The sequence below is a fragment of the Strix uralensis genome, chromosome 21 (genome assembly GCF_047716275.1).
Source record: "Strix uralensis isolate ZFMK-TIS-50842 chromosome 21, bStrUra1, whole genome shotgun sequence".
Lineage (NCBI taxonomy): Eukaryota > Metazoa > Chordata > Aves > Strigiformes > Strigidae > Strix > Strix uralensis.
This window is the reverse complement of record NC_133992.1, coordinates 7213277-7236891: the sequence shown is the minus strand read 5'-3', so window position 1 is coordinate 7236891 and position 23615 is coordinate 7213277. Positions and strand designations below refer to the sequence as shown.

At 40.8% G+C, this 23615-nt stretch overlaps 1 protein-coding gene across 38 annotated transcripts in view; it reads left to right on the top strand.

The window, feature by feature from the left end:
* The window catches only part of FNBP1 (formin binding protein 1), a 107351-nt gene that overhangs the window by 56474 nt on the left and 27262 nt on the right, over nucleotides 1-23615 (top strand). For 24 of the 38 annotated variants that reach the window (XM_074890842.1, XM_074890841.1, XM_074890840.1 and 21 more), the window contains exons 6-9: nucleotides 326-430; nucleotides 15117-15245; nucleotides 16972-17118; nucleotides 22286-22483. In XM_074890842.1, the coding sequence (XP_074746943.1) occupies nucleotides 326-430; nucleotides 15117-15245; nucleotides 16972-17118; nucleotides 22286-22483 (579 nt within the window). Of the gene's footprint in view, nucleotides 1-325; nucleotides 431-15116; nucleotides 15246-16971; nucleotides 17119-22285; nucleotides 22484-23445; nucleotides 23473-23615 lie in introns of all 38 variants that reach the window. The other 14 variants (XM_074890809.1, XM_074890832.1, XM_074890839.1 and 11 more) reach the window with 1 other exon arrangement.

Sequence of the window (23615 nt, the reverse complement as noted above, 5' to 3'; positions counted from 1 at the left end):
CCTTGTGCATTATAAAGATGAAAGGTTTAAGTGTTGGAAGGGAGTGATTTGGCCTACGAGAGCAGAAAAGATGCTAACAGGGAAAAGACATTGAAATACTGGTGATGTTGGGAGAAGCAAGCAGCCTGAAGAACAGAACAAAAAATGTGTTTCTGGTAACTTAAAAAAAGTTCTTTAGATTGGAAATGCATTCTAATGTAAACAAGCGAGTCCTAAAATCTGACAGTTGTTACAGCAGATCAGTTTAGGGGCAGGTATTAATTTTAGGTAGATTTTTATATCATGTTGCTTTCCCATAATGAAGGCTTCTGTTTTTTCTTTTCAGAGTAAAAGGCGGTTTGAACGTGATTGCAAAGAAGCTGACCGAGCACAGCAGTATTTCGAGAAAATGGATGCTGACATCAATGTTACAAAAGCAGATGTTGAAAAGGTGAGCCAGAGGATGGAGAGATTGTTTGTAAACATGGGTGTGATAGGTTTAGTTTAGGATAAACCCTCTGAGGCTTAATGCCTCACTTAAGACAGTCTGTAGGTTAATTAAAAATAGAGACATCTCTGCAGAGACTTACATTTACATAAAAATTCTAAACAAATACAGTCAGTTTTCTTCAGTAAGATGATATCTGAGTTTAACATAGCTGTCATGGCTCTAAAGGAGTTTATGCAAAATCAGTGTTAACACCCCAGATTCTGTGGCAGTCAAGCTTGTGAGGGCTCCCTGAGGGGTGCTTGTAGTTACCACACGTTGGTCACTTGGTGATCCAGGTAGAACTAAACTTCCTGCCTTTTGAGCAAGACTTTGAAGATGTCCCGATGTCATTGGTCACAATGAAGTATTACCAGAATTGTTGTTTGTGGTCCTAGGTTTACAGCAGGACAGCTTTTCATGTTATGCAGAATCCCGGAATCATGCTTGTCACAGATGGCACATAGCTTTTATTTTTATTTCTCAGTTGCTGTCTGGTTGCAGAGTCACTTGTGGTTTTTATACATTGATCCCCATTCAGTGAAGCTTTTGATCTGATGCTTGGTTTTAAACATTGATTTCTCTTTCAGCATATCCATCTTGAAATATCTCTTCTCTTTAGTTTGATTCCAAATCAGGCATGCAGAAGGATGCTTAAAGTTTAAATGTCCAAGGCCAGTGGTGTACCTATAATTTAAGGAAGCAATGGAGAAGGAGAAAGTGTGTTTAAATCGCTTCTCTTTTTGGTGTTACCAACCTGCTCAGAAGATGTGGTAATGTAGATCAGAACCATCATGTTACAGTGTGTAAGGCCAGTTTTGTCTTCCCTGAACTTCAAATATACCAAACGTTTTGTTGCAGGGACAGGAAAGGAAACTGAATTATAGGTAAGGAATCTTTTCCAGTCCAAGATGATCCTTGTAAAACATAGGTTTTTCTCCTCAAGAGGTCTGCTGCTTTCTGTTCTCAGTTAATTCAATCCTGGGAAGCTCTCAAATACAAATTTTTCTTTACATCTGTGGGATCTTAAGATACTTCTAGTATGCTGAGAATCATGGAGGTTGCGTAGCAGATGGTATCGGGGACACTATTAGAAATGAGGACAGTAAATGGAAAAAGAAGCTCAGAAAACTTCCCTAAAGTGCTATTGCATATCAAAGGAGAAAATACCTCTTTGGTCTTGTAATTTGCTTGGCTATTAGTTGTAAATTCACCGTGCAGATCTGATCCTTTGTTACCTTCTGGATTTGTCAGGGCACTTTACAGATGAATGCATGTACAGGATTGTTAACGATGTAGCTCCACATGTGGGTTTTTTTGACAGAGGACGATCATCTCTGCTTTAAATGTATAAAGTGATTTTAGAATACATTTTTTCATAGATAAAATTAGCACTTGCCCTAGATTTTTTTTTTTTTTTTTCCAAAGCTGAGGCCATGTCAAAGGCATACAGAGACAAGACTTACTATTTGAAATAGAGGGCTGAAACACCTTACTTCTACATCTGACCTTTTCTGGTTAGAGTGAAAGGCTGCGTATTGGTGCTATATCAGTCTGATAGTGTTAGGTAAACTCTGGGAAGCAGCCCCCACCCTGGTGCTCTTTCCCTGCACAGTGAAGCAGAGGGGCTTCCTTTCTAAATTTCTCTAACTTTTTATTGGATGGATTTGTACATTATTTATTGCAAAATGAGGCTCAGTAGCATCTTGAAAGAAAAAAAATAAATCTGTTGCAGTTATGTGCGTTGGCTAATGTCAGGAGAAGGCACTAGTCAACTTTCCAGTCAGTCAGTGGGGTAGATGGAGAAGGAAAAGGTTATCAAAACGAGTGGAATGTGAAATAATATTACTGAACAGAGAGAACAGTGTTTTCCAAGTGCATGTGTTAAACTGGGTTCATCCATGTAGGGCTCTGAATAATGCCCTTTCTTTGCTTCCCTCTGCCCGTGTGACTGGGACCGCTCTTACATAACTCCCAAGTGCAAAATAGGATATTGTTTAACCAAGCACTGCTGGTGAGGGCAGCTCTTGCTGACTCGCTCCAGGGAGATGCAGAAACTGCTCAGCTTCAAATGAAGCAATATGAGGACTTTTACCTCCTTCTCCTATTACAACAGTTCTTGATTTTTCTCTTGCCCTTTATGGATTGGGTGCTGCACTTCTACTCCCAAAAGCTCCCAAAAATCTGTCTGGCCAGGAAAGCAGACAATTTGGCTGTGTTCAGAGCCAATGCTGCTCACTTTGGAGGAGGAACAAGGTGGAGGAACAAGGAACGAGGGGTCGGTTGCCCTCATTTCTTCGGCTTGAGATTGACACCTTGGCTACTTTAGCTTGTACCTGCAATTATGAGCAGCTACTAGAGCTATTTTTTGCATCATGCATTATAGAGTAATGGGATTAAAATTCTGCAGTGATCACAATGACACATGCAATTGAAAAAATGTATAGCTGCAATTTGCTAATGCACCTAATGCTAAACTGTTTGAGGCTCTGAAATGCTCAGATCTCTCGGTCTTTCAGTCATCATGGCCTTTGATAACTGCAGCAGGAAATCCTGTCATGGAGCTGCCAGCTACTAGTACTTAACATGGCCTTGCCTAAGGGATAACTCTTCATGTTAGTTTGCTAGGATTAAGTAACCGGAATACTGGCCCGGAAGAAAATTAAGAGTGACTTCTTATTTCTCCAGGACTGTTTCATGAAGGGCCTCAGGTGGTGCTTAGAGGCAGGGCTGGGTGTGCAGTGTGGGTATCTTGCACCTGGGTCCAAACTCCCTTTTGTAGGACCAGCTCAGGTTTGATATGCAGAAGGCATGTGCCTTCTGTGCCACTTCTGTGGCCAGTATGGGCTTGATCATCTTTGCAGCTGGCCAGTCTGGTCGTTGATCTAGGAGAAACCAGGGTGTTTAGCTTTGATTCCTCCCCGCTCCTTTTTTGGTGGTATGAACATGGAGCAAAAGGCTGTGTTCAGTTTCTACAATGGTCACAGACCTTATGCAGGAATCAAAGGAGAGTGGATTAGGGCCCCTGAGCTCCCTTCCTGTGTTTGCACTGAGCCTCTAAATTATCAGCAGCTGACATTTGCACAGAGATAATTTAAGTGTCAACACAAAGTGCAGTTTGGCACAAAGGTTTTGTCGGTACAGTTTAGCAAAGTCAGGGTAGGAACCTTACTGTGTTGCAGAAAGATGTACTGGGAAAATATCCTTATAAACTAAGTAAATGGTGCAATATGCTGTCGGCAACACCGGGAAGCCTTGTAGGTATTGCTGTAAGCTTTAGTTTCATTTAGATCACAGGGGGATGTCTGCTTAAAAGCAGTTCTCCTTCAAAAACCACAGTGGAGCTGCTTCAATTTTTTGACCATTTGGGGAAATGGTCTCTGCCAGCAGCACAGAGCTGGTGGACATATAAGGAAGCGCTCTATTGTTTGTTCCTTCTCTTTAGAGCTGCAATCACTAAAAAGCTGACATCTTTATGGGATAATGTGGTAGTACCCAGTGATGCCTTTGCAGACTTCTTGCAATAAAAATAAAAATCAGCTAGGTTTTCTAAAGGTTTATTTTCAAAGTAGACTTCTCAGAATCTCTTGAAAGAGGAAGTAGCTGAAGCCAACCATGGGAAGGGGTAAACGTTTTGTTTCTTGGTTTGCACAGCAGTTGCAGGGGAGAACAGTGGTTTGAGGTACTTGGTGTCAGGCAGGATCTGTCCCTTTGCTGAAGGGTAACGCAGTCATGTGTTGGTGTCCTAGTTGTTTTTTGCCAGAAAACAACTTCAGCTTTGAGTAGCAAAAAATGAGCTGTGTGTCACTTACCAGAACTGCTGTCCTGAAGTCAGGTCTCATCACCTTGTTCTGATCTTTGTTCCTGTTATGGTAGGAGAGTTCTACCTGGAGTCGTTTTGAGATAAATGTAAATGTATTGTGGATTTAGAAAGTAGTTTGGTAGTAGTAGATTTAGAAAAACATAAAGTGCAAATTTGACCTTAACTCCCGTAAGTTAAGAAGCCTCTTGACACTGCTAAAAACATGGGCTGGTATTTTGCTGCTGTGTATTTTTGACTGACTCATTTTTAATAAGTCTTCAACCCGCACCCAGAAAGGATGAACTTGTATTAAGTTTTTATTTGTATCCTGTGACAGTTGGACATATTTTCTGGGGCAGAGGGGTTTTCCTACTGAATTTTCTTTCAGCTTACAGCTGCTTAAGCTTGTTCAAGTCAGCTGTCAGTTTGAAATGAAAATGACTCCAAAATTATTATTATTACAGAATTATCATTCCATTCCTTCATCTCTTCCCTGTTCAATCATATGTCATATCTAAAACCAAAAGAAATGAAAAAGTTGATGGTTCTATTCCTGTGGTGACTCTGAGATACTTATGAGTTTTAGATGTGCTGGCCTTTTTTTGTCCGTTTTTGTTTTGCTTTTGAAGTGAAGTGAGAAACTGAGGGAATTAGAAATAATCTCAACTTTATTGAAATCTGTAGGAGCTTTCCCCAGTGCTCTGTGACTTTCAGATCAGGTTATATCTGCTCTAGCCAAGATTTTTGGAGTCCCAGAATAGCTGAAGATTTGCATAAAGGCATAAAACCTCATAATACAGTATCACCATGACATTAATTTTCTAGTCTATAAATATAACTACAGAGAGATATTGATATTTCACACTTGGTTTCATTTTCTCTTCTCTTTTCTTATGCCACGTTCCCGGGGTGCTCACCATCCATTTCAGTGCAGAGTCTTTATCTCCCACCCTACCCATAGAATACACGTCCACTTACATTACCTTGGATAGTCATGAGCTGAAGCACTGCCAAAATCTTACTGAACATAGATGTGGAAATATTGCTACTTAGGAATTGGAATAAGCTGATCTTCCTGCCTGTGCAAATGCAGTTATGCTGTCAAGGGGTAAACTGCTTTTCCAGCCTGTAGGCTGCTGTGCTGTGGGATGAAAATATTTTCTTTAAGAATGTACACATCCTCACAATGAAGGGTGCACTAAGGTATTTTTACCTGGGCTCTGGAGAAATCTGTGTTTCAGCACTATCCTGCATGCACTGTTTGCAACGTGCTTTGTCACAGCAGTCAAGTCACAGCAGAGGCGGATGCAGCGTGCGTCGCTGAAACCTCACAGAGAGACCGCAGAGGAACATCTCCAGCTCAGTGCTCTGTTGTTGCAATGTGCATCACCCAGGTTTTAGTTGATTAAAACTGTCAGCGGTAAACTGCAGCATAACCTGAGATTGTGGGTATCTGTCTTCTGCAGATCATAACTACTTAATAGGACTAATTTTTCAGCAGATGCTGAGTCATCTGCCCAGTGACAGTGGGGCGTGTTGTGTCCCCTCCTTCTGCCCACCTCGAGGCACCTATTGCCATAATGAACTTCCCAGCATTTTGGAAAATGTAGTGCCGTGAAAAGGTAATGTTAGAAGGTGGACAGGCTCTGCAGCGTTTCTGTCATTAACATGACAAATACTTACTGCAGTGAATAAATCCGGAGGCTTGGCTTTTCCTGTGCTCTGCTGTGAATTTATAAAGGTGCAGCAGCAGCATCTCAGTGAAACATGCAGGCAAGGTGCGTAAGGCTCAGTCCTGAACATAGTGCAAGAGGGCCTGGCCTGTGCATTTCTTATTTGAGAGTTAGATGTTCCACAAGATTTTCCCATGTTCTCTGCATGGTGGTGAGTGTTACATACTTTGATTAGGCAGCTGCTTTTCTCTTGCTCTGCGGTTGGATCTGGCTGAACCCTTCTGTGGCATGGGTCAAATTTGCTATCAATTCAAGTGCAGTCTTCTCTTGGTAATGTGACTTAAGGCTGTTAGATTCACACTAATGTTATTTCTCTGTGTTATGCAGACCCCAGTCTCCTTGAATTGCTTCCTTCCTAATGGATGATGTAGTGTGTGAACATAGGAAGTCCCTCAGGAGTGTCATTTGCATTTCTGGAAGAGTAAGCCTTGTTTACAACCTGCTGTCTGTGACACTATACAGCAGCTGTTTCCCTTTTGGAATCATGGCTAATTTAGGAGTTTTGATTTCTAGTTAATAAGGAGTTAATGACTGCAGCAGGAGTGGCTGGAAAACTTTATAATTATCCATGTGCATCCCATGCATATGCTGTGTTAGGTATTAAGAGATCAATGAACAGAAGCACCAGTCAGTTTTAGTGGAGATAAGGAAATCCATCTGAACTCACATTTCCTCTTAGCAGTACTCCTCTGCAGTAATGCTCTACATAGCAATTGGAGTTTTGTAACAATACAACTCTGTTGGGAGGTAGATTGCTAAATAATGCTAAAGGAGTTGGGGAGGGAAAGGGGGTGTGAAGGGGAGGCTTAAGAGCAACTTCTGAATTAAAGATCAACTGCAGTTTGAATCAGAAGTGTAATATAACCAGCATTTTTAGCTAGTGCAATTAGTTTATGCTGTACAGTTGGAAAGCTTGTTTATAGTCATCCCATGAAAATATTGGAAGAGATATCATTACGTCTTTAAGAACTAAGGGAAAGTGAAGCAGAGACCTCAGAATTTAGCTTATTGTTTCCAAGTTTTTCAGTTTAAGTGAATGTATTATACCCATAAAGTTGGGGTTTAAGGCTGGCAGGTTCATACTGGTAACTTTCTTGGAGGGAGATGACTAGGACCATTCCTAGTATTCGAAGTATGAACTAAGCAATGTGTTACACAGTCCTGAAATAATTTCCATTATTTATATTCAATACTTACATTTATACACTGCAGAATTTAATTGCTTGTGTTTAGTACAACTAAACAGATCTCCAGAAATCATTTAAACATTGTTGGCAGTGCTCCGAATAAATCTCTTCCTGTTACCCCCTCCCTCAAGTCCACATAATCTTCCACCCGCCGTGAACACCTCATTCTTTTGTAATAAACTTTTGTTAGGTATCCTTGTGGAACTGTGTTTCTAAGCTGTGTGGCAAGCTATTGGGTGTTGGCAGGGATTTGCAGTGTGGTCACCCAGAGAGTTTGGATGTTTAGCATTCATGACATGAGAATGGCAGTGCAAGGAGGCAAACTTTTGGATTCAAGGCACAGTTATTTCACGAGGGCCTTGGGGCCGTGCACAGAGAGGTTCTTCTCTGGTGCATGTCAGCGGTGCATGCTGCTGTTCTTAAATCTTATGTAATGGTCCTTCTCTTACACAACGCTTAGACTGCTCTCAACACTTTTTAGACCAAATTGAGGGGATTAATTGAAAGTGATAGAAAAGAAAAAGCGATACACTTCTTTCATAATGAGGAAATACAGCACTCAAGTTTGTGCAAGGGAGTCTGCAGCTGAACTGAAGTCTAAAGCCAGGCAACCAAAGTCTTGGACTCCTTCACTTCAGAAAAATTTCAGGTAACCTCTAGCTGTTGGACTCCATTAATCAGCAAGCAACTGTGCCTTTAGTCATCCTGAAGGACTGGTCGTATGAGACGCAGTTAAGTGAGTCCTTGTTGCAATATGATACTTTTATTTTACCGTTTTTAGTAGTGCAGATGTGACCAGAGCAATTCAAGAACCTTGTGCCACATGCTTACTGTGCTACTGTCCCAGCTCCATTAATTTGGTCCATCTTTCTGGTTAGAGCTTCAGTGGTGTTTTGTTGCCACAGTGTATCTCTTGTTAGTGAGCATTTCTATAGTCTGGCAGAATTATGTGGAATGTAACTAGATAACAATTCCTGAGATGTGGTGATGAAGATTTTTCCATCCCCTGTCAGCGGCTTGCTCATTTGTGTATTACATTCAGCCAAAGAATTTAAGGGATCCACAGATTCTCAGATTTTTCTCCACCTCTTCTAATGTTAAAAAGACAGATTTTTCTGGTTTTTTCCTGTTTGTTATTTTTCAACCCCCACTCTACCTTCCTGCTTTCAGGAAAGCAAATTTCAAAACCTTTTTCTTCTTGCCTGTTCAGAGACCAAACTGGTTATTGTAAAATAGTAAACAATGGAGCTTGATTTGAAGGCTATGTAAATCAAAGCCTGAAATCCTGGCCCTGCTTTTGAAGTCCATGGCAGAATTCCCACTGTTATTAATGATTCTGCAAACGCTGCCAGTGTTGCTGCTACCAAGAGGCGCCCGCTGCTGTTCGTGATGGTGCCCGCTCGTCCCAGAGCTGCTACTGAGGTGGTGGAAGGACCAGAGCCTGAAAAATCTGTGAGCAATTGAAAGCATTCTTGAAATTGGTGAAGTGTTTCTGAGTCTGCCTTTATCATTAAGTTATTTTGAAGGGATTGGGTAGTTCAAGAGGGGCAGGGGTGATTTTTTTTTTTGTGTGTGTGTGTTTGCATTTTAGTCTGATCTTGGATTTACCAAAGACGGATCTATTTTGGCAGGCAGTGGCCTGGCAGTGATGCATCTCACATGCTGTCTGGGTTTTAAAAAAAAAGGCGAGGGAGGGGGAATGGGAGAAAAGAAAGAAGAAAGAAAACTACACCAAAGTTTTGACTGGAAACTCTGCCATTCTGGACAAGAGCGACTGCTGAGAAGTTGAACTGTTCCACTTAGTGTGGATCAGCTGAATAGCAGCCAAAGCTTTTTTCTGCCCTTTTCAGTTATTCATATCACTCCCACCATAACAGCCTTGAGGAGCTGCATTTTTTGTCTGTGTAAACCCAGAAGACAGTGTGTCTATTGACCCTCTTGCTGTTTCTGGAATGTGTCTTAGAAAATTGTTCTCAGCAAAATATCCTTCATTCTTTCCTGTATTGGAGACCAAAATGGCAGAAAGCATACTTGATTTTTCAAAATTTCTCCTACACTTAATCACCAGTTGCCTTTCATATCAAACCTGATTTTGGGGGAAGAAGGTATGTGCAAGTAACACAATACAAGGTTTTATATTTTGACTTCTCTGGGAGGCAGCATGTAATGCATAGCAGCTTGCTAATGTTTTCTCACACCTTCAGGATCAACAGTGTCCATCATAAAGATGTCTGTATCCCCTTCTGCTGTTAAATTTTCCTTTTCTGACTGCTGGTCAAAGGCATAAAGCGCTAGGATTGATTTCAGATCAGTATATAAAGCTTTGCCTAGGACTGCATGCTTGCAAGGGCTATGGAGAACTTTCCTCGTCTGTCGTTCTTTTGTCTCACTCTGATAGGCAGTGATTACTTAACTTGCATCGTATTGCTAAGCTGCAGGATCTTTCAAGCAGGTGATGAGTAGGTTCAGACTAAATAGATCTCCCTAACGCCAGTTACTTCAGAGTAAAAGGGTTGCAGGGTTAGCTTTCTTCTAATTTCTTATTTTAAAGGGGAAAGAAATACTTCCATAAGTACTTCAGTCATGAAAGATTTTAGAGCATCTATGTCCCATCCTGGCACCTGGTACTTAGCTTGCACCTGCCATCTCTGGAGTCCTGGTGGAATCATTTAAATGTGTGGAACTAACTTCTGATGCTGTTTGAAAGTCTGGGTTTTGCAACTCAGTGGTTAGGTAGAAAAGCTGCAGGAAATGTGGTTAAAATAGTCTTGAGAGAATAATGTTTGGTTTTTTCCTGTCACCTTGTAGAAGAGACAGAAGCCATAGTGCATGTTGCCATTTCATATGGCTATTGAGTTCAGTGTTGTTTTTCACATAAGGTAAGTGCTGTTGAGGCATGATTATTTTTTTTAAGTGCTGAAGACAGCCACAGTTCTACCGATTTTTAAAAGTCAACACTTTTGAAAGTTGTTACTGCCCTGCAGTTAGCTGCTGCCCTGCATTCTCCCCCATCAATTAGCAAGGCTGTGTAAAGGAAGGAAAAAAGATTGGTTTTGATTCTGTTTAATGGCAATTCTGTGTAGGTTCTGTGAGAGAAGAGGTCACACATAATAAACCCTACCTGCAGCTAGTGTGCTTTTAACTAGCTCAGTATATCAGAGGGATACTTTACCTAAAGTTTTCTTTCAGAGTTAGTTATAGAAAATGCTCCTCTGGTGTGATTGTGTTTAAATCTGATTGCCATGGCAGTGGAAACCTGAAGTTTACCCCTATCCTCACTGTAAGGTTAATGGTGCTGCAGATACTGGACTGTTGTTCATTTTGGGGAGTGCTTTTCACAGAATCACAGAACTGTCTAGGTTGGAAAAGACCTTGAAGATCATCCAGTCCAACCATTAAGCTAACACTGACAGTTCCCAACTACAGCATATCCCTAAGCGCCAAGTCAACTTTACTCTTAAACACCTCCAGGGATGGGGACTCCACCACCTCCCTGGGCAGCCCATTCCAACGCCCAACAACCCGTTCTGTAAAGAAATGCTTCCTAATATCCAGCCTAAACCTTCCATGGCGCAATTTGAGCCCATTACCTCTTGTCCTATTGCTTGTTACTTGGTTAAAGAGACTCCTCCCCCCTCTCTGCACCCTCCTTTCAGGGAGTTGTAGAGGACCATGAGGTCTCCCCTCAGCCTCCTCTTCTCCACACTAAACCCCCCCAGTTCCCTCAGCCGCTCCCCATCAGACCTGTGCTCCAGACCCTGCATCAGCTTTGTTGCCCTTCTCTGGACACGCTCGAGTAATTCAATGTCCTTTTTGTAGTGAGGGGCCCAAAACTGAACACAGTAATCGAGGTGTGGCCTCACCAGTGCCAAGTACAGGGGCAAGATCACTTCCCTGTCCCTGCTGGCCACACTATTTCTGATACAAGCCAGGATGCCATTGGCCTTCTTGGCCACCTGGGCACACTGCTGGCTCATGTTCAGCCAGCTGTCAATCAACACCCCCAGGTCCCTCTCTGACTGGCAGCTCTCCAGCCACTCCTCCCCAAGCCTGTAGTGCTGCTGGGGGTTGTTGTGGCCCAAGTGCAGCACTCAGCATTTGACCTTATTAAAACTCATACAGTTGGCCTTAGCCCATCGCTCCAGCCTGTCCAAATCCCTCTACAGAGCCTCCCTACCCTCGAGCAGATCAACGCTCCCATCCAACTTGGTGTCGTCTGCAAACTTACTGATGGTGCATTCGATCCCCTCATCTAGATCATCAATAAAGATATTAAAGAGAAGTGGCCCCAAAACTGAGCCTTGGGGGACACCACTTGTGACCAGCCACCAACCGGATTTAACTCCATTCACCACAACTCTTTCTTGATGAGACATGCATTGGTATATGTGACCTTTTGGGTTTGTTGCTGCCGTATGAGTTCAGGGAAGAGCTGCCTTAACAAAAACAGACTTTGGAGAAGGAGGCAATATCTATATACACTGGGCACGTTTATTTGGGGACAGAAAGATGTTACATACAGATGTGTGTTTGGGGGTGGGGGGAGCATTCAAAATCTGTGTATCTTTTGCAAATGTGTGCAGAAGTACACATTTGAAAGCAAATTGCTTTTCTTCTCCCCACAAATGCCTCAAATGTATATACCCTTTTCTGCTTTTTCATGATGCTGAGAGGTGACCTCATTCTTTCTTCCTTTCAAGGCAGGAGGGGATTTTTTGTTGCATTACAAGTACCTAGCTTGGACATCTCTTACAACTGAGTAATCTGGCAGTCTGTAGAAGATCTGGATTGTGGTTTCACATGTGGTGCTGGAAACGTGAGCTCCTCCTCAGTCATCCTTGCCCAGTTAAAGGAGAGAGTGTGTTGACTGAGAACTGCATCACAGTATCGTCCTCTTATATCTGAGGTCATGATCTGGTTTTCCAGAGACGGTTATTCCAAAGCCTTTCCTCCTGAAAATAGTGTTCAGGGCAGATATTTTAACTCTAAGAAGCCTGAACAAATACTTCTCTGAAGCTGTTTCCATGCACAAGTGAACACTAAAGAAGGCAAAAATTTATTTTCTGTAAAGCTTAACTATAAATTACTCCTGAAATAGCTCTTGTGACTCTCTGCAGCTCCAGGCTACTACATCCATTACTCTGAATGTGAAACTTAGTGTCATCAGCTCATTTTTATCATTCTGTGCTTCAGCAGAGTGCAATAACCTAGCTATAAAATGTAATTCTGTTAATACTAGAAGTGATTATGTTAGAGTGACATATTCAAGGAATAAAAAAATTGTAGACTTTTTTTATATTTTTATTTTAAGATCCAAATACCTCACTGGAAAAATATTTAAACTGTTTGAAGCTTGCCAAATGCGTTAAATGGCCAGGAGAAACAAAACATCACTGGGGCTCTCATACAAAAATTCTTGGTTTTGGAATGTTCCCAATTTTACTTACTCATCTGTTGCCTCCTCTTATTTGGGGCCAGTTAAGATAGTTTTGGAAACCAAGCATCTACTCCTGTATACATTTAGCTCAGAGTTACTTTGCTCATATCCAACCAATGAGCTTGCTCATGAAAATGAACTCTGATGACTTAATGTTTGCTGGATCTGCCTGGAAATGTGTAATAATGGATTTCTTGTTTTTCTGCTTCAACAATAGAGTCAAGGGACAAATTCCTGAGTTGCACTATTTGGGAAAAAAAAAAAAAGAGACAGCTGTATGAGTGGGACTGGGGCTGTTGTAGAAGTCAGCTCAAACAATGGGTTGCTCTTAGGTAGATGAAGAGAATGGGCCTCACAAATGGATATTGATCTGGAGCAGCTGGGACTTGAGGAAGGGGTTGGGAGACAAGCGTACATGACTCTTACAGCTGTCAGCCTTTCCATGGCTGACTTTGTTTTGCTGGTAAATTTGTGTTTGTAGTACAGGGCTATATTGTTTTCCACTCATGTTTAATGTAGCTATATATGAGTGGGTGGATGATAAAGTTTAGTAAGCTGTATAGCACTTGGGTGGAAAAAATGATTGATATGGCTTCTGGAAATTTCACTGCAGCAGGTAAATTTTCTGAAGTTATATATGCATCCTTTACAGGAGTTAGTGGACAGTTAAAACTCCTGGGGAACAAGCAAAGTTGAGAGTCTGTCTTTTTTATTTGATTTATTTATTTGGTTATAGTTGCAGTCTTTTCCATTTGATGCTACTGTTTTATCTCCGATTATGCACTCAGTGCCCAGTATTTTTTCTCATTGTGCTTGAATGATTTTTGTAGAAAGAATGTGAAGGGGATCTAGGAAATTCCTACAATTGACTGTGCTTGCAAAAGAAATAACTGAATTGAGGTGAAATAAATTATTGGGTGAGATGTGTGAGCTGGACAAATGGGAGGGAAGCCTATTTTTTTGCAAACTGAAATTTGAAACCTTCTGGCAGAATCTGTTACCTTCCAGTTATGATTACTAAAATGTTCCATGATTTGGTATTTCATGGATTTATTGTCAGGAAACTATTGTCTGCTTGGAACAGTTGAAAGAATAACCCCATTCTGAACTGTTTTTAATGGGAGCCCACTTAAAATATGCTAAAATTAATTGCTGTGCTGTTTTCTGTGAAATGCCCAAAAATCCTTTAAATAATTTTTAAAGCAATCTTTCTTTCTCCTTTCTTAAAGGGATTATTTTGAAATTTAGGGTGTGATTGGAACATAACACTTCAGGGACGCGCACAGCACTGTTCCAGGGCTAGACAGGCAGCGGAGGGTGAGGAGGCTCTGTGAGTGCCTGAAAAATGAGTGCAAACTCAGGATAGTTTAGATTTACAAAGCAAATCCTGGGCTTACCCTGATCAATGGCGAAGCTCTCACAGGAGCAAGCATTTGGTCCACAGCCATGGAGCAGGCTTTGCTGGGGCGGGTGGGAGTGTGCATGGTGGAGTGGGGCTGTGTGGGAGCAGCGAGAGCAGCAGAGCTCTGGCCAGGTGGATGCGAGTGGGAGAGTGGGGAGCTCCGATGTGTGGGTGCAGGACAGGGAGTGAAGGTATGTGGGTGTGGGGAACTGGGTAGGAAGGGAAGAGAAGGAATTGCTGCTGTATGAAGGCCAACAGCAAGGAAGGAAAAGGCAACTAAAATAAACAGATGGGATAGACAGTAAGGGAATAATATTGGGCAGTGAAACAGATAACAGAAGGCCTTGGGAAGCGGAATTGTAAATCGGAAAATATAAAAGGGTCACTCGAGGACAGGCTGTTCTAGGGAAAGAAGTGAGGTTAATTGCCCAGTGTTCTGCTATGGTGGGTAGTAAAGCGAATCATCTGTGTAGGTAAAAATAGGGAGGGAGTCGTGTCTCAGCTGCTTCTTGGGCTCCCTTTTCTTTGTGCACTTCATGCCAGCACTGTTCAAGGAGGTGCAGATAAAGGACTTTGCAGAGAGCACAGTGGGAGCACGAGTTAAGATGTTTTGTCATGATTATGTTGGCTAAGACATGTGAAATGAGACAAAACCGTGCTGGCTTTTTTGTCACTTCCCTTTCCCCCCAAAATACTGCTCGCCAACAGGTAGGTAGTTCATCAAAGCAGGTGCCATCCAAGGGGGCACATAGTGGAGCAGGAAGAGTGACCATACAGAAAACGTGCATGCCTGTTAAGTGGGATAGTAAAGGGCAAACTTGTTCAGTGTTTTACATGCTGTACAAGCAGAGATTGTTCATGGAAAGAGCATGTTGTAACACAAGAAAAGAATGGGGGCAGTGTGCAGGCTTATGCTTGATGTAGATGAACTGTTTCACAAAATAGGAGTAAACCAAAAGCTGAGGTGTTCAGACCCATATGCTAAGGTTCCTGTGGTGCCTACTGGTAAGGATAGCAAGATGAGGAGTAACGCAATGCAATTTCTTTCCATGTAGTATAAATTATAAACTTATTTTGGCATTTCTTTAGGCAAGACAGCAAGCCCAGCTGCGACATCAAATGGCAGAAGACAGCAAAGCAGAATATTCTTCCACTCTACAGAAGTTCAACAGTGAGCAGCATGATCATTACTACACACACATACCAAACATCTTCCAGGTAAGGATCACGAGCACTCATCTAGAGTAGCTTATAATCTTGTGATTAGAACAGAGGGGTGTATTGCACATTGCCTCAGTTCTAGGAACCTGTCTTTTACTTTTTAGTAATTTTAGTCACCATTAGCAAATCTTACATACAGTCTGCCAACCCAAGAGATGGAGAGTTTGGTAGGAGAAATTGTCCCTTTCTCTTAGACTAGATATCAAGTGATAAATAATATATGAGGAAGGTGACATTGAATCGTCATGACACATTACGATAGTCTTTGGAATCCTCACAATCTTGCTCTGTTAAACTCTTGTGTCCATGCAGCTGGGGAATGAGAGCATTATTTGTGTTATTGGAGCAGGAGTCAGATGGGCGTCATTACATCTGTAAAGCCTTTATAACCTGTCTTCAAATCAGACTTCACAGATGTTTAAATTTAAACCACAATAATTCTGCAGTAGTGCATGTCAGAGGGTTTAAGCAAGCTTGCTGATTGTCTTCGGGTGCCTAAAGAAAGACTAGAGAAAGAACAAAAAAGCCATCAGATTTATATTGACTGAAGATCTGAGTTTGTGGTTGACTGAACGAAGAGGTTAATGTAGTAGAACAGAAGTTCTAAATGACTGTTCCATTGTAATGGGTCATAAGCATCAGAAGTGGAAAATACAACCTCTTTAAGGGATAAAATGTCACATACTTATCTGATGAGAAATAACTAATATTTGCGTAGTAAATGTGCATTTTCTTATCCGTAGCTGGAACTTCTTAGCTAAATGGACACCACCTCTTTTGCTTCATGGTATTTCAAACCAATGTCTTGAGATAATTTATCTCTGACATCAGATATAAAAATTTTTGCAATGTATATTTGTATGTAATGGTAGATCTAATAAATGCTCTGATTTGTAGGTGAGCATGCTTACAGTACTGCAGATGTATCCTTTTCACTACCAGTGCACCAGTAAGCTCTAGTGCTTTCTTTTAGATGTTGAAATAAGTTGTTTTGTAAAGAATTTATGTTGCTTGTGGATCAGTCAAGACAATGGGGATTTTTGACAGTGCTCCATAAGATTCCTGCAGTCTAGTATGAAACAGGCCGTTCCTGTTCATGCCCTTCCTATCCTGTTATAATCTGTCATAAGTGTTACACCACATCCAGTTTCCCTCTGTTGTACACGAGAGGCCCATGGAATAGATGCTGGAGATCGTGGCACTGAGTCCATTGAGCAACAGGGAGCATATGTTGAGAAGTCCTGGTATGAACAATACATGATGTACAGGACTGCCTGTAAACCAAAAATTACCTTCTAGGGAAAAGGGGGGGACATCAAGATTTTTGTTTGCTTGGATTCTGCAGTGGAATGAAAATAAGATCTTTCAGAACATGTGTAGAAAACGTAAGAATTTATTGTTGCAGAAGTTCTCTTAAAAGCCTTAGGAGCTATCCTTACAAAAATCCAAAGCTGGGGTTTTGACAAATCAGCATTTTCTTAACACAGAAAGCTAACTGAAAAATTCCCAGTAATAGTGACAGAGATTACTTCTAGAATGGCATTTTGATATTTAAGGGAACAGTATCACTTGGTGCCTTCATGAGAACAGCTGTCCTAGTTTGTTCTTAAAAATATATTTAAACCATAAATTTTAAAGCAGCTGATATATGCTGGGGAGAAAAATCAGTTGAAACTCTGAAGTTAATCTTGATATTTGATCTGAATGAAATCTAATGTTTTAGAAAATACAAGAGATGGAGGAAAGAAGAATCGTGAGGATAGGTGAATCCATGAAAACTTTCGCGGAGGTTGACCGCCAAGTGATCCCTATCATTGGAAAGTGTCTGGATGAAATAACAAAGGCTGCAGAATCAATTGATCACAAGAATGTAAGTGTTGCATTGTTTTGATTGTTGCTTCTCGTTTTTAGTATTAATCACTTATGGAGACTTAAATCCTCGGTCCGGGCTGCAGCACAAGAGCTTTATAGTCATAGAACTAAAACAAAGAATAGCTTCTTGTCCCAAGCTACTTTGTCTGAGGCAGGATGTGCTCAGATTATTTCCCAAATCTACTTAACGCCCAGCAATGCTTCTACCACAACACTTTTTCAATTATTTTTTTTTTACTTTTAGGAATATTCTCTCCTTTTTACTAGGTTAATTACTTTTTGAAATATTGTAATTGAAAAATAGGCTTCTGCATAGGATAAGGAAGATGGTGGGCATAATTCCAGATACCTAATAATCACCAATTCTTATTCAGATGGGTTCTATGTCTAACAGTCAGAAAACTGAATGTTGCAGATATGTCTTCATTCCAGTTTTCATAATAATGGAAGCATTTAAGTATTGGCTACATAAATTATTGCAAACAGCTCTGGCAAAATTTCTACTTTACTGTAAAATCTATCTTTGCAGATTTGAGGTTTGCTAGCAATCTTGATTGCTGAACACCATTGTAGGAGTAAAAAGAAGCCTTCCTGATAAAAAGGCTGATCAAGAGTTCGATTGAGCTTCCTGATGTATGGTTAGCACAAGGACAAATGTGTTTTCTATTTTGTTTTAGGAATGATCTGCTCCCTTTGTAAATGAAGTCTCTGCTCGCTCTTTCAGTCCTTCTCATGGATCACATTAGTGCTTCAAATACAAACAGCATGTGTCTTGCTGGCTGTTTGAATTTCTCATACGTCTTTTTCACTGGAATCTTTTCTGAGTTATTCAATGCCCAGAGCCTGGAGACTGCCATTAATTGGCAGCATAAGCCTGGGGCTGAAGTTTTGAAATGAATCCACTGCTTTCTGCTTGGCAATTGCTCTCACAGAGAGCAGTGTAGGAAACCAAGGAATATGAAAATTACCCTTTCAGGGTAGGAGAAGGGGGAGTTGGAGCACAGATTCCCACGTTAGAACAACGTACCCTTATTGAGGTGCTGCATGGTAAAATCATGTTGGGGAGATTCATATCTAAGCCTATGCTCTGCTTGAAGATTCAAGTGAGGTCTTAGTAAAACACACATAAGGCTTAGCTAGGTGTTAGAATTGCTGTGAATTTCATATTCAAGTTAGTCTCTCTTGCACACAGATAAGTCAGATTGATGGCTCGTGCACAAGTATGACATTAGAAAATGGTGGTTTTGAGCATTGATAACTAAGGGATCTCCTGTAAGCACCATGCTAACAAAAATGTATTTAACCAAATTTCTTATATCTGAGCAATTACAAAGGTTTTAGCGTGTTCTATCTGGAAAACAGCTATGCCCATACAGGATTGTTTTTTCTTAAAAATCATCACAGATTTTTTTCATCTCTGGAACAGTAGTTTCTAACTTTCTTGATAACTGATATGCTTGTTCCTGCCTTTCTGTAGCATGCAGGTCCTGCCGCTTTGCAAGCATGGCCATTGGTGCACACAGTAGCAGTTTAAAAGCTGTATTTTATCTATTTCCAGATAATGTACTGCCTTTGCAGAGTGTTACAGCAGACCTTTCCCGTCTCACCCCTTAATATTCTAAGAAGCAAGTCTGCGCTTGCTTAGGCTACCGTCAGGAGAAATTTCCTCAAAAGATTCAAATTGAAGGTTCTCTCCTTTACTCATCTTTTTCAAGCTTGAAAAAATTTGGCTAGGAAAGTCAACTAGATCTGTGCTGTAGTCAACTTTGAAAATGAGGTCAGATTCCAGCAAAGTTGAATGCAAGGACAGCTGGTGATAATATAGCTAGTACAATGGTGAGCAAAACCAAGAGCCTGCTGAGCAGGAAAAGCTTTGTGTGAAACTCTGGGCCCATTCAGACATGTGTTTCCCAGCTGGGAGCAGATCTCCAGGATCTGGTAATCATAAACAAACGTACGGTATCACTAAACTTGAAATGTATAAGGTCAGACAGTATGACACTGACAAAAGGCAGTCATGCATTTGGAGTTCTTATTTAGCTTTGGGCTTATTTTCACTTTTTCTACCCAGCTATCACATACAGAGTTACTGAAGAAGGGGGAGGGTAAATGAAAGTTCTGCTGTTAGTACAGTAACTTCAGTTCAGAAACCAGAGCTTTAACTGGAACCACCACAACTAATATAGATGTACTTGTCAGAAAATAATTATGGAGAAAGCGCCAATTCTAGTAATTTACCTTGTGTACCAAACCACTTGTCAACTCTAGCTGAAAGGATGTAAGAACCTGCAAGTTCTGCAGCTTTTTGGTTTTTTGCTGCCAGTAAAATATTACCAGCTCATGCTAAGGCATTACTGTGCAAAAAGGAAAAACAAAATAAAAGCAGCAGAACTTTGCACTTCACATAGGTATCTCAGAGCTTTTTGATAGTCAATTTTCAGCTTCGGGTAGGCTTACTACAAACATTGGTCTATGAAGGTGGGGTTTCTGGCGTTTCTGAACCAAATGATTTCTAGCATCAGAATTGTGTAGTACAACAGTATTTCTGTAGTGACATCGGCACTGTGGAAGTGCAGGCTGCTAACAGGCTTTCTTTCCACAGCCAGCTCCGTGTTCCCTCCCTCTGTGGATGCTAGCAGGGTTCTGGAAGATCATTTTTCTTCTAGGGCCCCTATTTCATTGGATAGTGTGAAGAACCAGAATGACATATGGGACAGATTTAATACTTTGTATATTCTCTGCATCTTAAATATTACACAGTTCTGCCTCATGCCCACTTGCAAAATGGCCAGTCTTTCAGGCTTAGTTACTATATTTGCAACTGTGTAAATAGGATTGCTTTGTGCCCTCACTGAAGTGTACTGAATTCCTCCTGATAGCGATAGAAACTGTCTGGATTTGGCTGGGAATACTGGTTAGCCCTGTGTTTTTAACACAATTGTAAATACGCTTCTTTTTCATGTCCTCTTTCTAACAACTCGGACAACATAGAGGTCATGTTGCAAGGGTGAGCTGGAGTGACTGCTAGGTGAACCTATGCAGAACTTACTTCAGAAGGCTCTAGCAGCAGATAAAATTAATTTGTTATGGACCTTGGAGTTCCTGTTATGACATTATCTCTGTGATATATGGAGCATGCTGGTTATTTTTAGCACCATTGTAGTGGAAGGATGTTTTGACTAAATGGAAGGAACACTGCAAAATTAAGAGAAAAAAAATGAAAAGCTCCATGCATATGTTAAAATACTAATAGAGTATTTGATCTAACCTTGTGTGTGTTTGTAGTCTCTTCTCTCTTCCTTCTTCATTTTGCTTTCATGACTATTATTAAAGATCTCTTCAGATGTTTAGATCTCAGGAAGTTGTAATGTCAAACTAGGATGAGATACTGGAAAGTGTTGTTCTGCCTCCTGAAGAATTTTGTAGGAATTTCACAGTGCACCTGATAGGTTGAGGATCTTAAACCTTAACTTTCTTCACAATCCCATGAAGACTTTTGCAAAGCTTTTCCCATAGATGTGTTTTGCTCAGTTGAGTCTGGCCTCTGGACTATCTATCCTACTAGATTTCTCGTTATTAGTATTTTACCTGTGGACATAAGCAGAATCTGTGAAATGCCTCCAAAGCAACAAGTTCATCTTTTTTATCTGAACAGGATAGTGGTGCTCCTCTAGAGGCTAATAAGATATTTGTGTGCTGTGGCACAGTTTCTCTAATGAACTTAGAAGAAAACTGTTAGAACAATATAACATAAAAAGCTCTCTTACCTGGAAGTCGAGTAGATGCAAAATGTGTTAAAGTCCATTAGATTTAAATGCATTTGGCAAGCTGAGGTATGAATTTGAGTTTATGTATAATTAATTGTGTTTGTAGACCTGACTGGGACAAATGTTATCTATTGTTCTTTGATTTATTCCCACCCTTGTCTAAAAAACAGCGACACCATTGCCTACAGTATACTGCCAGAGTGTGGCTGACATAAATCTAGTAGTTAGTGCCAAAAGGGTATGTGGCTTTAACGACAGCGTGTGGAGTTCCCAGCCACTGCCCGCACTTGCATGACCTTGGACTACTCAGTTGTTAGGTAAAGCTTGTAAGAGCAACTCCTGCCATTTACTGTGGCTGAGTTCACAAGCACCAACTTATCCACTTGTGTCAGTGTGGTCACTCAAGAGCTCCTTTATATAGGAGCATTAATTGGGATTTTATACTAGTTTGCTTATAGCTGCATGCCCAGCAATTCTATACCTTAAGTATTTGTTACGAGTCACTTAAGTTCTCTGTTGGGTTACTGAAGTATGATTGCTTTTCTGGTTAGTAAAGTTAACAATAATAAGCTCTTAGTCATTTTCACCAGTAGACATGAAGAAGCCTTTAAAAGGTGTTTGTATCAGAATTTTGATTCTTATGTTGGAAATGAATTCAAGGGAATGGAAACGCTGCTGGGTTGTGGTCAGACTCAGGGGTTGTGCAGGTCAGTGGAAGGTTGGAACGAGGACACCTGAGTTTACTCTTCCTAAGCATCATCTTTAGTTAACTACAATGACCTATGCTTTAATGATAGTTATGTATTTTTAATTTCCCTAAATAGTAGTCCTCTGCTTTTTATCTGTTGGCATTTTGAGTAATGACTGGTCTCTGTAATACCTTTGCAAAATGGACTAGAACGTCAGAACAGGAATAATGGGCTATTTGAGACTAAAGCTAAAGCTCACCTGCTTTATTTCTGTAGATCAATTGTTTATTTGGAGATCTATTATACATTCCCAGTCGCAATACATTAGGTTGGAAACTTTTGTTCTGTGTGTGGTGGCTGTTGTGTTCTTAACTACATTTATCACTTCAGTATCTGGGAATACTAATTTTTGCACATCAGAGTGCCTTGTTTTCGTAGGATACTATGGTGTGCCTAGGTGTTGGGGTTCAAGCACACGATGCTAGTGAAAATAGGTCCAAGAAAAGTGCCCTGATCTTGGAGCAGAAGGTGGAGAGACTTGTATTGATCCTGGGCTCTTGAAGTGTGTTTGATCCTGGGCTCTGGAAGCGTGTTTGTTCCTGGGAATGAGTCTGGTCACTGTAAGGGTTGGTTCCCGCACAGACAAACTTACTTGATGACAGCCCTCACCCGAGATGTTTATACTCATACTGGATCTGTCCCATTCCAGGATTCGCAGCTGGTAATAGAAGCCTTTAAATCAGGGTTCGAGCCTCCGGGAGATATCGACTTTGAGGATTTCACACAGCCGATGAAGCGGACTGTCTCAGAATCCAGCCTTTCCAACTCCAGAGGGGATGGGAAGTCTGAGCCGAAGTTTGGTGGCAAATCCAAGGGCAAGTTATGGCCATTCATCAAGAAAAATAAGGTACTGACTTGGAAACTTGAGCTTGGTGCTAGTATGTGTATAGTCAATAACCTCTGTCTTGTCTAGTAATCCTGGCAATTACAATTTTTTAAAGAGAATTTTAGATTGAGAAAGTTAATAACTGATGTCTTAATATGGTGTTTTGTTGTAGTCTTTGGTTGCTTAAATTTCTTTATATCTTTAATTTTTTTTTTCTTGTATAATTTCTTCAATTACGTTGCAGTTTTTATATTAATTTAACTTTACTTGTCATGTCTCTGCCATGGTCCATTTCCGTTCCTAACTCAGAGAAGGAATTGTATACCACTTACCTAGTGCCATGTGTGCGAACTAACATTGTTACTTTTGGGAAGCTTTAATGTGGCATTACTGTTTTGACACTTCTAAAACTCTCCTTGGCTTTTCATTTGCGTTACCTTTTCAGTCTGTGCACTGGGTTCAGCAGTTGGGTGGCTGGGAACAAGGAATTGCTGTGATTCATTCTTCTTAAGCACAACTAACAGAGCATAACTAACTGAGCAGTTGACTTTTAAAAAGACCATATTAACTTATGTATCCATTAAACCTTTTTCATTTCACTGTCATAGTTTACACCATAATGCATGGCAGCATTTATCTGGGGTTACCAGAATGTGTCAGGGTGACTGAACTGAATTGGTTTTCAGTAACACTGATGGAAGCCCAGAGTAGCTTCGTTGTTTTGATTTCACCCTTGCTCTGACCCTTGCCAAACCACTTCTAATTACAGAGTCAAAAAATTTACCTGTTCAAAAGGGGTCATTCCTGTTGTGCTGGTGTAAGAGAGAACTTGGCTGTCTGGTGCTTACATCAGTGTAGCCAGAAACAAAACCCAGGACTAACTCCTGAGCAAATTCATAGAATAATTTGTAAAAGTGAAGTGTGATGCACATTACTGAGGTATGATTTGAAAGCAGGAAGGAATGTGGTTTGTTGTTTTCCAGATAATAGAAACGCTACTGGGCACTAAGGTACCTTCCTTATCTGATCCATTTAAATTCAGGTATTTGAAAGCTCTATCCATATGCATTATTCCGAGCTGTCCACAGAGCAGAACAGGGCAATTTATGGGGATAGCACTGCATGGAAGAGTCTGCATGAGCTTCCTGTCAAA